At 33.7% G+C, this 15,559-nt stretch overlaps 2 protein-coding genes across 3 annotated transcripts; both read left to right on the top strand.

The window, feature by feature from the left end:
• Positions 1 to 7,797: 7,797 nt before the first annotated feature.
• On the top strand, positions 7,798 to 9,691 carry LOC118059823 (probable cysteine protease RD19D). Its single transcript, XM_035072787.2, has 4 exons — positions 7,798 to 8,392; positions 8,518 to 8,637; positions 8,815 to 9,058; positions 9,220 to 9,691. The coding sequence occupies exons 1-4, from the start codon at positions 7,886 to 7,888 to the stop codon at positions 9,489 to 9,491; spliced, it is 1,143 nt and encodes a 380-aa protein (XP_034928678.1). The 5' UTR covers positions 7,798 to 7,885; the 3' UTR covers positions 9,492 to 9,691.
• A 1,944-nt stretch (positions 9,692 to 11,635) lies between these two features.
• Positions 11,636 to 15,559, top strand: LOC118059822 (LRR receptor-like serine/threonine-protein kinase EFR). 2 transcript variants are annotated; one of them, XM_035072786.2, is made up of 3 exons: positions 11,636 to 14,433; positions 14,672 to 15,088; positions 15,196 to 15,559. In XM_035072786.2, the coding sequence occupies exons 1-2, from the start codon at positions 11,766 to 11,768 to the stop codon at positions 15,061 to 15,063; spliced, it is 3,060 nt and encodes a 1,019-aa protein (XP_034928677.1). In that variant the 5' UTR covers positions 11,636 to 11,765; the 3' UTR covers positions 15,064 to 15,088; positions 15,196 to 15,559. The 2 variants fall into 2 exon arrangements, with proteins under 2 accessions (XP_034928677.1, XP_073267947.1); XM_073411846.1 differs by lacking the exon at positions 15,196 to 15,559 and having other exon boundaries at positions 14,718 to 14,920.

Genomic DNA, 15,559 nt, shown 5'->3' with positions numbered 1-15,559 from the left:
AAAACCATGAAAATCCTTTTTTATGATCTTAAAATAAAAGAAAAAAAAAAGTTAAAAGGAGGGTATTTAACATTAAGGAATGTACTAATGTCCAATAAACGTGCCGATTCAAGCGGAGATTTTTTTTTTTGGATCCAGTTGAGATTTTTTGCCCTAATTTACCTCACTTATTGCACGTTCTTTATAGGTCTTGCTTGCAAAGTCTTCGAATTTTTTTCCAAATCTGCGTGTTTTGAGTAAGGTTGTCACTTACGTTTTGTTTCGTCTAAAATAGCTAAAATATTTTATATTTTTCAAAAAAATAAAACAAAATAAAATATGTTTTATTTTATTTTAAATCTCAATCTGTTTCGGATTTTTCGGTTAAATTTTAGCCGGGGCATTCCGATTTCATTATACATGTTCCGTTTCATTCTTAAAAAACCATTGAATTAAATTAAACCTTGTTCAATTTAATTAATTAAACCACCCAAATATAAAAAAATCTTTTTCATTACTATTTTCAATAATAATAATATTAATAATAATAATATGGAAAAATTATTATTAATATTTTCATTAATAATGATATTAATTTTTTAAAATTAGATTTATCACTGATATATATAATTTATATTCATGTTGTTTTTTCATGTTTATACTTTTTAGAATTTAAGCAAAATAAATGATGCTTTAGATTTCATTAGCCTTGATAATATTGACCTAACTTTATATTTAAAATATTTGTATTAAAACATTTTACTTTCATAATATTTTAATATTTTATTTAAGTTGAATTACTTTAAGTTAAATATTTATTTAATCTTGACTATTTAGAAATATTTTAAATTTTAAAATTATATTTGTTTGGCATTGTGTTTGTATTGCATAATTTATAATTAAAAAAAAAATTATACAATCTCAAAACGGTATGCCGAAACACTTAAAAACTAAAATAATTTTAATTGAAAAAATAAAATATGTATCAAAACGGAATTGACAGCATTTTGAGGTAATTGAATCTTTCCTCTTAATATCCACGAATCAACGTGTTTGTTTTGCTGGATTTAAAAGGCAGTAAAAAGTCTTTACAGGGTTATGTAGAGAGATTGAATTTAATTTATTGTTTGCTTGGTAGAAACTCAGCCCATCACGCTAGCATAATAGCATTGTTTGAATTTAATGCTGGGACTGTGGCGTTGATTGTTTTTACATTTTCTATAACGGGGATCGGTGCGAATAATATAATGATTTTACAGTTTTTTACTTTTTATGATGCATTTCACACGCACGAGTAAAGTAAGCAGTCATCTCATTCTTGAGCAGGTGCGCTGTTATTATTTCCATGGAATTTCAATGCTATAATAATAGTTTTTTAATCCCAAATAACTAAATTGTCGATATACTAGTTCACATGTTATTTTAAAAGCAATAGTTTTATATGTATATATATCCCTATTATTTAAATTTCCATTTTTTAGGCAATACTTGTCAAAGCAACTAACTAATTACCAATGGTCTCAGATTTCTCGAACAACTGCATTTTGGTGACTGGTCTGACTCTTTTATTGCAAACATAATACATATCCGGCACATGACCGGGTGTTTAAGAATGTTATAGTAATTTTTAAAAAGAAATATTTTTTATTTATAAATATATTTAAATAATATTTTTTATTTTATTTATTTAAGTTTAGAACTAACATCTTAAAATAATCTATATATATACATATATATATATTAATGTTAAGATTAAATTACATATTTCCCTGTGAATTTATATAACTATTCCTTTTTAAATAATATGTGAATTCACTATACTAACAATTTAGTTAATTGAACAGTTAAAAATATATTACTACAGCATTGAATTATATAAAACATACTGACAATCTTTTACCTTTCTTTTGGCGGTGGAGAGCTTTTTCCATTGAATTTATTAGTCATCGCAAAAATGAATGGGTTAAATAATTTTTTTATATTTTTATTTCACAGTGTAAGTTATTTTAATAATCTTAACAACAACAAAAGGAGACTTAAAATTTAGTCAAGGAACTTTTTATTCTTTAACTTGATTTTAAAACAATTAAATTATGTCATTACCATCGGAATTTAAAGAGTTTTGCATTTAATTTAGGGTTTCTTTTATCCTTTATATTTGATTTTTTTTTATATAGTTATTGGATGTCATTAGGACAACAGCAATATAATTTTTGCAAATAAAAAAATTTGAAAGCACACGAATCCACTAGGTTTGGACGGTGTGTGTTGCACCATCCAATAGCCAAAACCTTGCTTTTAATATGATGGTTGAAGCATCTCGGTATTCTCTCCATGTATAAGGGAGCACGCGTGTTTTAATTGTTAATGATTTGGTGTTTGTGATCTTTTTTTTTTTTTTTTCCATTTTCCATCTCTTGTACTCATGCTAAATTTTTTTTAAAAAAATGAATGAATCTAAAGTTTGTTGTCCTCAAGATTTTGTCTCTATTCTCTTTATTGTAATTTTTTTATTTATAATATTTTACGAGATTAATGGTTTTTTTCAATCTCATTCTTAATATATTTTTTAAAATGTCAAATTTATTTGTTTTATTTCATATGTTTTATGAAATTTCTTTTATATATATATAATTTCATCATTCTCAAGTTTTTTCTTTCCCAGACAAATCTTTTTTTTTACATGTATATTGCTTCTATTTTATTTTTTTTTACATTGTCAGATTTTTTTGGATTATTTTTTTTTATATTGTTTTCATCCACTAATATTTAATTGACGGGGTATTTAACTGCCTAGTCAAGTCCGATTCTAGAATTTAACAAGTTACAGATTTAAGAGATTAATTAAGATTTACAAAATTGACACGGGCTTTCTGGTTTTTTTTTTTCTTTTTTAAAGTTTTTTTTTCATCTTCCAGTATATATATTTTTTCATTTTCCACAGGATTCTTTAGTTGTTTTGAAAATAAAACAGATTATCTTTTTATGATTTTTGTTGAATTTAGTTTTTTTAAAGAATTTTTATTTTTAAATTAAATAAATCAATTAATTTAATCCTCAAGCATCTAATTCTTCAGAAGTTGAGCTTTTAGGTTGAGTCTGGGTCAAGAATTTAATTATTATTTTTTATCATTGTTAAATTTAGCTTTTTTAAAAAGGAATTTTGTTTTTAAATAAAATTAATTTTTTTGATTTCATCCCCTGGCATTTAATTTGATGAGTGTTGAGTTTCTTGAATTAACTTGGATCTATAATTTAACGAGTTATGAGTTTGATATATTAATCTAAGTTTATAAAGTTTCATCCAGACTTATTTGGTTTTTTTTCTCATTCCATTCACCTATATTTTCTTATTTTTTTATTAACTTCTTAAGAGATTTCTTGTGGTTTTGAAACTTATTATAGTTGACTCTAGTTTTTTAAAAAGGATATTTACTTTTTAATTAAATTAAGTCAACTGTGTGGAAGTAAACATGAGAAACTCGGCTCATTATATTTTATTTTACCTTGGTTACTATTTTATAGTGCAGGCTACCTCTTTAAATTATCAAATTCTTAGATTTTATTTATTTATTTTAAAATATTCATATCGCATGAATATAATTTTTTATGCTTACAAGCAAATTAACCTGCCCGTATTGTGACGCTGGCCAATTATCTATTTGTGTGCGTGGTCAGCAGGAAGAAGTGGTTGAACAACCAGTAGTAATTTCCTTTTTCTAGTTTTAATGCTTATTCTTGAATAAATTCACATGCAACTAAAAAAAATATTATGCTGGTTGAATTTTAAACAAATAAACTAAATTTAACAATAGCGAGTTTAAATATATCATTTATATCAAAATAGTATATTTGTAAAAAAGTTATCTCTTTACCAAATTATATCGACAATAAAAAATAAATTAAGGAAGTAAATGGTAATATCAGTAAGTATACGTGACTGGTACTGTGATGTAAAGTATTTTTTGAAAATATATGTTTGGTATTTTTTAAAAGTATATTGTACTTTAAAGTATATTAATATCTTTTTTAGATTTTTTTATTTTTAATATTAATATGTTAAAATCATAAAAATATATTTTTTTAAAAAAAATAAAATACACCCAATAAAAACAAAGGTTGTCATGCTTCCAAATACTCACTCACTATCAGAACAGAACCACCACCAGCAGACGAAGCTTAAAAAAACAAAGCTTTGTATTTTGATTTTTGACTCAAGTTTCTTTGCTGGAGCCCACTGGTTCCCGTAAGGCAATGCTCGGCCAGTTCTTGGCTTTATCTCCTTTAAAACCAATGTGAATATTCCAGGCAGATTCCAAAACTTCATTACATTCTCGTTTCCGGGGATCCTGGAACACGATATTTACAATCGAGAAACGAATCGTATCACGATATATTTGGTGGGTCTTTGGTCACCTACCACCCATCCGTTTTCTTACGCTACAAGGTTTCTGCCACGTGGATGCTTTCTGTATTGCCCACGCACGTGCTGGATTAAAATATCCTGTAACCTGTTAACTGCCCCCGTTTTGCTAGGTAATTGATTTACCAATCAGATAGCGACATGTCACTCCTTTCTTTGATTTTGGGGCAAAATAAAGCATGACCCCCACGGTCAACCTGTCGAGGAGGTTTCATCTGGTCCTTCGGCTGCTAATAGTTGATTCAATGTTACCCTATTTTTTCAAGCGAGCCTGAGTATTTTAAAAAATATACATGAATGACGTGTGAATTGACTTGCAATTAATGGAACAACTTTTTAGTTAATGGTATTTATCAGATTTAAAATTCTATTTTTTATTTTATAACCTATGATTTATAATGATTTAATTCAAACCGACCACATAAATAATCGTGAATTACGCAATTCCACAGCCTGACAAGTCATTTTGACTGATTTGCCATGTTGTTATTTTAAAATCGACCACGGTGGAACAAGTCCAAAGCACTCAATGAAATTGTTAGCTAGAATGACATCTTCAAGCTGTTAGCTATCTTTTGATTGGTTCCTAGAAGTCCAAATTAAAAGTAATTTCAACAGTTGTGTGATATATTTCTCATATTTTATTATAATAATAACAGTATTTTAATAAGTATTTCAAAAGCAAAGGAGAAGAAAATGAAAAAAAGAAAGAAGTCCGCATGCTTGCACACACAAGCATTTTTCAAGGAGCATGCTCTTGCATGCATGATTTAATTATATCCGTGTTTATAAGATTTGATTGGATTAAGGTTTCGAGTTGGCTTAGTAAAAAATAACATAGTATCAATATTTTTTTGATAAAAGAATAAAATTAACCTAGTTAAATATTATCCAAATCATTGATTTTGACTGGTCAATGTTTAAGATGGTTTGATAGAAAAAAAACCTAACGCGTACAAGGTTCTATATAAGTATATCACTGAATCCATTTATAGACCATGCTAGATGTAATAACTACGTCCATGCCATTTTCGTCGCAAGCTATTGAATGAAAAAAAACTATGACCTGGCAAAATAAAATTGTTTTGGAAATATTGAGGGTTCAGCTCATAAATTTATTATTTTTTTAGAAGATATTAGCTTAAATTCACAAATTTTAGTACCATTAAAAATTTATATAATAATTAATTTTATGACCTGTAGAATTAATTGAGATACGAGTAAGCTGGTTTGGATATCTATGTTAATAAAAAGAAAGTTATTTGAGATAAACTTTAAGAGGTAACTTAATTGATTAAATTTCAAATTTGTTTTTTAATAATTATGAGTTTGAGTGCTCTTAGTTTATTGAAAATTTATATAATTATTAATTTTAAAATTGATAAAGTTAATCTAGATATATACAAATTAATATGAATAACCACCTTAATAATAAAAATAAATGGCAAGAAAAGGCAAAATTAATTAAACCACATGATCCAACTTTCAGAAACCAAATCAACCGGCATTTGCGAGGGAATCTTGCGATCACCAAATTTCCATATACGTTTTTGTCTTTAAGCCTCGTTCCTGACATGGTGTGCAGCAATATCCCTTTAAATTAAATATTAACGATAATAAATCTACTAACAATTCGAGCCACACAACCGCTAGAGTGAGGTGCTAGGTTTACTGTTCATATGAACAGTAAACACGCACCTCATGTATTTCTGTTTTTAGTACAATAAAATAATGATCAAGCATAGATTTATAATCAAACATTCATTCATTGTTTTTTTTTTTTAAAAGGAGTATGTAGTCAAACAAATCCAGAAGGTGCTACTTTCAAAGGGGGACAATCAATCAGACAACCTTTTTTTTATGTATTAGCTTAACAGAGAGAGAGAGAGGAGTTGGTTGCCTGGTATCTTATAATATAAGCCGAACCTACGAGGTGGACCGTTGGATCATGGCTTCCTCACCAAGAACAGAAAACACACTCTAACAGTCAACGTCGGCAATATTATTTTTCTCACACGGAACGGGCTGCTACTCCTTGACCAGTTCAGGTTTCTTGCTGCAGAGGCAAGAATGATTCCCACCCCAACAAGTTGCTGACAAAAGCATCTCCTTAATTAGTCAACAGAGAAATTCCTAGTTGCTACTGCTGAAGTGAACAGCTTGACATCCTACCTTAACCGATCCACTCCTCGTACTGGGCTTTGAAACTTTCACAAAGCCGAGTCTACAGAGATGAACAGAAGAACTAAATAAGGCCCTTCTTTATTGATGGATCAGGCCAGAAGGCTGAATTTGCCTGCAGCCCATAATACCATGGATAGACCTTTTGTTTCAAAATATATTAATATTTAATTTATTTAAAAATATATTAAAATAATATAATTTTTATTTTTTAAAAATTATTTTTAAAATAACATATCAAAACAATCTAAATATAAAAAAAATTAAAATAATTTTTTAAAAAAATATAATTTCAATCATATTTCCAAACATTATAGAATTTCTTAATACGTGAGTGTTCTTTTTTTTTTTTTTTCCAAGTATGCTGTAATAAGTTAACATTGAAGATATTTTAATTAAAATTTATTTTTCTGAATTTCTTGACATTGAACTAGATAATCTGATTATTATTAACTTCAGATGGAATTCCGAGCGACAGTGAAACAACATATAAAACCAAATTTAACAGCGATCCTTAAAAGCGGGTGCACTTGTTCGAGATAAGCTCTCACTCGGCACCTCCAAGGTTCAGCGGCCATTCAAGCCACTGACGTAGCAAAGCTGATGCCATCCTAAATAGGACACGCGCCCCATTACGTGTCTTCCATCGAAAACATAACCTTTGCATGCACCAACGTTTTCACTTAATTCCTCAAACACCCTTGCTCCTTTCCCATTATTTCCATCAAGCCAGAATAAATTCACCACCTTATTTAGAAATTACCATCACATGGATCAAGTCATAAAAGCAAAAACGGGTTTCTGTTGATTCAAGTATTGGTATAATCTAACATAGTTAATCTTCAATTATAAATAATTAATTGTGAAAAACCCAATAAAAAAAACTCATAAATATATTATCTAAGAACTATTTTATATAAATCAAATTATAAAAATATGATGGAAATAAATTTATTGATTCAAAAATCAATATAAACCTGATATAATTAATCTTAAATTGTAAATAATTAGTTATACGAGAAATCAATACAATTCACAATCATTGATTGTAACAATGTACCTGAATGGATTACTTACTGAATTATTTGATTTATTTTTATTTTTAGATCTTATTGTACCTGTCATATTATTATTATTGGCTGCTCATTTATATCACATGATTAACTTCATTTCTCTATACAAGGATAAGACAGTAATTAGATTAGCCACATCTAGAAAACTGAAAAAGAAACGTCAAATTTCTTTGCACTGCCATTTCCCTTACACCAGAGCCCTCCAAGAGCAAGAAATCAACAAGAAGATATGATCCATAAAACCCCAGCTCTAACATGCACTGCAATCCTTGCAGTACTCCTAACCTTTTCACCAGTAACAGTTGCTGTAACTGATCTCTATGACAACCCACAGGACCCAACAATCCTCCAAGTCACAGGCAATCCTGCCCTTGACAACAGGAAGTTCATGAAAAATGGTCTTAACCTTCTGGGAACTGAAGAGAAGTTCAAGATGTTTATAAAAGAGCACAACAAAGAATATGCAACTAGAGAAGAGTACGTGCACCGCTTTGGGATCTTCGGCAAGAACTTGATCAGAGCTGTTGAGCACCAGGCACTGGACCCCACTGCAATTCATGGGGTCACTCCGTTTATGGACTTGACCGAGGAGGAATTCGAGAGAATGTATGCTGGTGTTTTGGGTGGTGGTACTTTACCAGTGGAGAAAGGTTCTGTTTCTTTCATGGATGCAAGTGGTTTGCCTGATAGTTTTGATTGGAGAGAGAAAGGAGCTGTCACTGATGTCGAGACTCAGGTACAGTTTCTACTATATTGGAGGGCTAATTTTCTAAATTTTATTCAGCAGCGCTGAAAAGGGCTGGGGAGATGTGCAAATTCATAGTTTCTACATTTGTTTATGTGCTTGTGGGTCTAATGCAGGGTTCCTGTGGATCATGCTGGGCTTTTAGTACCACTGGATCTGTTGAAGGAGCAAATTTTATTGCAACAGGGAAGCTTCTCAATCTCAGTGAACAACAGCTTGTTGATTGTGACAGGGTGGTTAGTTTCCGATTCGCCCTTTCAATCTCTTATTCTGATCACCTAGGTACCATCACAGCTAGCACCAATAATTTTGGTCTCCATACATCACCTCAATTTGGAGAGGTTTTATCATATAGATCAAGGCCTGAAAGCTCTATTATATATGTTTGGTCATTTCCTCGGATTTTTGCGCAGTGTGACAAGACAGACAAGGCTTCATGCGACGATGGTTGCGGCGGAGGACTCATGACCAATGCCTACAGGTATTTGATTGAAGCAGGGGGGTTACAAGAGGAGAGTTCATACCCTTATACAGGTAAAAGTGGCGAATGCAAGTTTGATCCTGAGAAGATAGCTGTAAAGGTTGCTAATTTCACCAATATCGCTGTTGACGAGAACCAAATTGCGGCAAATTTAGTTCACCATGGACCTCTTGCAAGTGAGTTGCCTTCTATCATGAAGAGTAGCATTTATGGATACATATGGTTTCGTCTTCCATTACATTATATCATCGGTTGCGATATTACATCGTATTTGTCATTTGCATGTCGTAGTCAGCGATAGCCGATACTGATAAACATTTTATCTGGGAAAATGCAGTTGGATTGAATGCAATATTCATGCAAACTTACATCGGAGGAGTCTCCTGCCCACTTATCTGCGGCAAGAAATTGCTCAACCATGGTGTTCTTCTTGTCGGGTATGGTGCAAGAGGGTACTCCATTCTTAGATTTGGATACAAGCCGTATTGGATCATCAAGAACTCATGGGGAAAGCATTGGGGAGAGAAGGGATATTACCGGCTTTGCAGGGGACATGGTGTGTGTGGCATGAACAAGATGGTCTCTGCAGTGGTAACCAAGGTTGCCTAAATATACCCATGCAAACCGAACCAAAGGGTCGAGAGAAGAAGAATAAAGATTAAACTTGGTGTGTCAAATCTAGTTAAAGTCTAGCTAGCTACTTGTTACTAATTTGCTCCTTAAAAAGGATAGCCATGAGTGTAAACAGGTTATGGATTATGCACTACGTAATCAAAATACCATGCTTTGCCCTTTGGTTTCCTCACCAAGCTTGAGTAGTTTTGGACCTACCAAGAAACTGTTGAAAAATATATTATTTCATTTCAGAAATGCAGAGGAAAGGTAAAGTTTGGATAAAAAACCCATTGTCTAAGCGCAGTTGCCAACATTTGTTCAGTAAACGTGATCCTGTGGGCAAATGGCCAAGCAATGAATTATCTCGCCATCAGCTTGAACTGAAAGCAATGTTATAAATTCATTTTGGGAAACAAAAGAGAATGTAGTTTACTGTAGAATAAAAGTAAGAAATTAATTAGTCAGATCCCTGTCCTATGGTTTTAGAGTGCAGGAGTATCTTGTTCCCTCTTTCTCTCTCTAGGTTTTTTACTTGCTCTTTTTTCACGCTTCTCCTTGTCCAGAACCATCTTCTTGGTGGCCAGACAGAGGATCATTTTCTTTGATTCAATCATAAAATTTGATCCTCTGAGACTTCAAGTTGTTTTCGATGTTTGACTACAAGGAAGAAAATATTACCCGTCATCTTCAAGTCTTTGCACCTTGGAAAAAAACGTCTTGGCCACCATCATTTCATGGAAACTGTACTATATATTACATCCTGGTGCCATTCAAATTGAGTACGACTTACAGCATTACGGGCTGAAACAACAAAACAACTTTACAGATTTAAAAATAACTTTAGTAAAAAGATTATTTAACTAATTTTATTTTTTAATATGATATATTTTTTAAAAAATATTAAAATAATAATATATTGGATTGACTTAGATTGATATGTTAAATCCATGACCCGAATTATAAAAATATGATAACTTTATAGAAAATAAATCAAAATAAATTATAAATTTTAATTTTCAACACTATAATATTAAAAAATAAAATTAAAAAAAATTAATTAAAAAAATAATTTGAATTCACATGTAACTCGAGTCATAAAAATTTCCTATCAGTTAAATATTCGTTATTCTAGATTTTTTTTTTAAAATGGGATATGCTGTAAGTTATACACGGAGCAAGAATCTAATCCAACATGCTGCTTCTATTTCTGTGGTCACATAATATCGCATTTCCAGTGCGGAAAACGTCTCCATGTTTCAATTTAATTTTTTGTGTATTTGGTGGTGGCTGCATCCGTCCCTGCTGCTGTGCCCCCGGTTCCCAGCTGCCTTGAACGTTGTTACTACGAGTCCGCTTACAAAACTTGATTATATTTTTTCATCAGCTTAAATTAAAGTTCGAAATGATTTAAAGTCAAATTTAAAACAAAAGAAGTAAATGATGACACCTGTCATTTTCCACACTAATCACTCTAGTAGTGGAGGACCTTGACCTGTGTTTTTTATTTTTGGTTTTGTGGGGGATTACCTAAACCTTTTCTTTTATTTGTAATCCACAAGTAACTATTAGAGTTAGTAAACGCATCCATCCTGGAGGGTCGAGCCCATGCAAGCCGAACCAAAGGGAAGGAAGAAGAAGAAAATAAAGATTAAACTTGGTCTGCTAAATTTGGTCAAGTCTAGCTAGCTATTAGAGTGTGGATTTACATCGTATGGTGTGTTTGGATGGAAGATGTGACGGTTTTTTTTAATAAATAATATGTATTTTTTGTTTTTAGAAGATATATTTTTTATTTTTAAAAAATGTAATATATACTTTTAAAAAATTATATCTTAAAAAAAAACCCACACACCTCCCATCCATCCAAACAGACATGTAGTGGTGCCAACTATGGAAGTTGCTTTAAAGTTGGTTCATGATCATAAATAGTGAGGTCCGTGCAATAATTTCTCCTTTATTATTATTATTATTTGACTAATACAATTGTCTTACTCAGTTTTCTAATTTATATTTACAATACAATCCATGTCTTACCATACAACACCTGTCACAAGTCACAAGACGAGTAACTTGCACTACTTTTGTTGACTCGTAAGTCTACTTGCTCATGACTTTGAACATTCGTAATTGAACAATGTTTTCTGTCTGAACAAACCCTAAGCCTCCATCTATCCTTTTTCCTACGTATTTGTATCAACAGAGGAGCTCTGCAAACCACATCCTCATCACTAAAATCTCTAGATCAAATTAAAATTGGAGTTACCAAGCATGAGTCCGTGCATGTTTTGGCTTCTTTTCCTGCAAATAATGCATCTGATCTCTTCTTCCTTCTCATTATCTGGAGGAGGAACAGACAAGCTCTCCCTGTTAGCTTTTAAGGCTCAAGTTACTGATGATCCCCTCGGTGCACTCAGCTCGTGGAACGAATCCTTGCATTTCTGTGAGTGGTCAGGCGCTAAATGTGGACGCCGGCATCAGAGAGTTGTAGAACTTGACCTCCACTCTTGCAAGCTGGCGGGTTCCCTCTCCCCTCACATTGGCAACCTGAGTTTTCTCAGGATACTAGACCTGAGCAACAACAGCTTCAGCCAAAATATTCCACAGGAGTTGGGTCGTCTGTTTCGTCTACAGCAGTTGAACCTCGAAACCAACACATTCAGCGGTGAAATCCCTGCCAATATCTCGAATTGCTCTAATCTTCAGTTGATTGATTTACAGGAAAACAACTTGATTGGCAAAATTCCTGCAGAACTGGGGTCGTTATTAAATCTGCAAGCATGCCTTTTAGCAACTAATCATCTAGTTGGCGAGATACCGCTTTCTTTCGAAAATCTCTCATCTGTTGAGATTATTGGCGTGGGGGACAATCATTTGCAAGGAAGCATTCCCTATGGTATCGGGAAATTGAAAAGGTTAAGAAAATTGTCTGTTCCCTTAAATAATCTGAGTGGTACAATTCCCCCGTCCATATACAATTCCTCTTCTCTTACACTTTTCTCTGTGGGGATTAACCAGTTTCATGGGAGTCTTCCTTCTGACTTAGGCCAAAAGCTTCCAAGCCTTGAAGTGCTTGTATTCTATGCCAACCGATTCAACGGACCGATACCCGTTACTATCTCCAATGCCTCAACTCTTTCTGTTATTGATTTCGGAAACAACAGCTTTACCGGGAAAGTTCCCCCATTTGCAAACCTGCCTAATCTACAGTATCTTGGTATTGATTCCAATGAACTTGGAAATGGGGAGGAAGGTGATCTCAGTTTTCTCCAGAGCCTTGCAAACTACACCAATTTGGAAGAATTGGGTATGGGTGATAACAATTTAGGAGGAATGTTGCCAGAAATAATCAGCAACTTCTCATCACAGATCACAACATTGTCCATGGGAAGAAATCAAGTGCGGGGAAGCATTCCAGTTGATATTGGAAACCTCATCAGCCTGGATACTTTGATGTTGGAAACAAATCAATTGACTGGCGTTATACCAACTTCCATTGGTAAATTAAAAAATTTGCACGGTCTAAAACTCATTGAAAACAAAATCTCTGGAGATATCCCTTCATCTTTGGGCAATGTTACTTCATTGTTCGAACTTTATTTATCTGCGAATAATTTGCAAGGAGGCATCCCATCAAGTCTTGCAAACTGCCATAATTTGATGTCTTTAAAGCTTGCTCAAAACAATTTGAGCGGTCCATTAACCAAAGAAGTAATTGGTATGGCTTCTTTATCCGTGAGCTTAGACCTATCTCATAATCAGTTGATAGGTCCCCTTCCCTCTGAAGTGGGCAGGTTAGTGAACCTAGGATATCTAGATGTTTCACATAACAGGTTATCAGGTGAAATTCCTGGAAGTCTTGGAAGCTGCATTATGCTAGAATATCTGCATCTGGAGGGGAACTTTTTGCGAGGGTCTATTCCGGAGCTTTTGAGTTCTTTGAGAGCACTTCAATATCTTAATCTCTCTTACAACAACTTGACTGGCCAAATTCCAAGGTTTTTGGCAGACTTCCAGTTGTTGCAGCGTTTGGATCTTTCATTTAATCACCTCGAAGGTGAGATGCCTACACAAAGAGTTTTCGGGAATGTAAGCGCAGTCTCAGTTTTGGGAAACGATAAGCTTTGTGGAGGAATATCTCAGTTGAATTTGTCCAGATGCACGTCCAATGAGTTGAGAAAACCAAAATTTTCTACCAAGTTGAAGCTGGTAATTTCAATTCCATGTGGCTTTATCATTGCACTCTTGCTGATCTCTTCTCTACTTATCTATTCCTGGAGAAAAACAAAAAATGAGCCTGCTTCTGGAGCTTCGTGGGAGGTCTCATTTCGGAGAGTGACTTATGAAGAACTCTATCAAGCAACTGGTGGCTTTTCCTCATCCAATTTTATTGGTCGAGGTAGTTTCGGGTCTGTGTACAAAGCAATTCTCGCACCTGATGGAATGATTGTCGCAGTGAAAGTATTCAACCTGCTACGTAAAGGAGCTTCCAAAAGCTATATGGCAGAGTGTGCTGCCTTGATAAACATCAGGCACCGAAACCTTGTCAAAGTTTTAACTGCATGTTCTAGCCTTGATTTTCAAGGCAATGATTTTAAAGCTCTGGTTTATGAATTCATGGTCAATGGGAGCCTGGAAGAGTGGCTGCATCCAGTCCATACATCAGACGAGGAACGCGAGCAAGGAAACCTGAATCTGATTCAGAGGTTAAACATTGCAATTGATGTAGCTAATGCCCTTGATTATTTGCACTACCACTGTCAAATGGCTGTTGTTCACTGTGATTTGAAGCCTAGCAATGTTCTTCTTGATGGTGATATGACTGCTCATGTTGGAGACTTTGGATTGGCAAGATTCCGTCCAGAAGCTTCAGTTCAATTGTCATCAAATCAGAACAGCTCTATTGGTTTAAAAGGCACTGTTGGCTATGCTGCCCCAGGTAATGCCAGACAGATTTTACATGATTTATTTTAGTTTCAAGTGATTAGAATAATATTCCATTGGCTTGCATTGACGAATTGATATAACTATTTTCCCCATGATAACAATTATTTCTTCCAAAGTCATAAACATCCCTGCACATTTCAGCGTCCTGAAATGCTTAAAGAAGCAATAAAATTAGTGTCGTTTTATTACTAGTTTCCAGGGTTGTTAACAACCATGCATATAAATTTTAGAGTACGGTATCGGAAACGAGGTGTCAACTTATGGGGATGTGTACAGCTACGGCATCCTGTTGCTGGAGATACTTACCGGAAAGACGCCAACTGATGGCTCGTTCAAAGAGGGGCTGAACCTGCACAAGTATGTTAAAATGGCGTTGCCTGACCGTGTGGTGGAGGTTGTTGATCCCATACTTCTGAGAGAAATCGAGCAAACAAGCGCTAATGCCTCTGATGGGATGAAGCGTATTGGAAATGACAAAGTTCTGGAGTGCTTGGTTTCAATTATGGAGGTAGGAGTTTCTTGCTCGGTAGATTTGCCAAGAGAGAGGACAAACATCAGCAATGCCGTGGCTGAACTGCACCGAATTAGGGGCATTCTCCTGGGAACCAGGAGGCATGGATAGAGTGATATCCTCGTCTCAGCAGATGGTAAAGCCTTATCATTGTATTGATATTCATTCTAAGATTATTCACAACCAGACTTACCAATGGTACATTAAATTGATTGCTACTTCACACTCTGTTTTTTGCTGTAGATGACCGAGGTGATCAAAGTGGAAAATGAGAGTTGTTCGAGAGGCCAGAGGGAGCAGAAGTGCCTGTTTCCTGGAGTCGAATAAAATTGCAACTGCACACTGGCCATCTATAAGCACTAGCCTTATTTTGTATGCTTCTATGTCTTTGTTTGCTCGGGGACTTTAATATTATGTGTAATAGAAGTCTGAACCTGCAGCTGTGAATTTACTGTCTGCAATGAACCGGTCGGTTTCTTCACCATTCTTACAATCCTTTCTTGCATTTCAATTTCTGTCAACGTGAGGAAGAAATTTATGTCGGAGTTGAGGATGAGCATGTTTCCATGTGCCTTTTCGTTCAAGGGCTTGCCCTCTCATTTCCTTA

The sequence above is a fragment of the Populus alba genome, chromosome 10, assembly GCF_005239225.2.
Source record: "Populus alba chromosome 10, ASM523922v2, whole genome shotgun sequence".
Lineage (NCBI taxonomy): Eukaryota > Viridiplantae > Streptophyta > Magnoliopsida > Malpighiales > Salicaceae > Populus > Populus alba.
The sequence above is the reverse complement of the archived record's forward strand: the minus strand, read 5'-3'. Positions and strand labels throughout refer to the sequence as shown.

Excerpts from the sequence above, each read along its gene's own strand:
- LOC118059823 (XM_035072787.2), top strand. The coding sequence starts at position 7,886 with ATGATCCATAAAACCCCAGCTCTAACATGCACTGCAATCCTTGCAGTA. Across the intron at positions 8,638-8,814 it reads TTGTTGATTGTGACAGGGTG|TGTGACAAGACAGACAAGGC; the intron begins GTTAGTTTCCGA and ends ATTTTTGCGCAG. Across the intron at positions 9,059-9,219 it reads TCACCATGGACCTCTTGCAA|TTGGATTGAATGCAATATTC; the intron begins GTGAGTTGCCTT and ends GGGAAAATGCAG.
- LOC118059822 (XM_035072786.2), top strand. The coding sequence starts at position 11,766 with ATGAGTCCGTGCATGTTTTGGCTTCTTTTCCTGCAAATAATGCATCTG. Across the intron at positions 14,434-14,671 it reads TGTTGGCTATGCTGCCCCAG|AGTACGGTATCGGAAACGAG; the intron begins GTAATGCCAGAC and ends TATAAATTTTAG.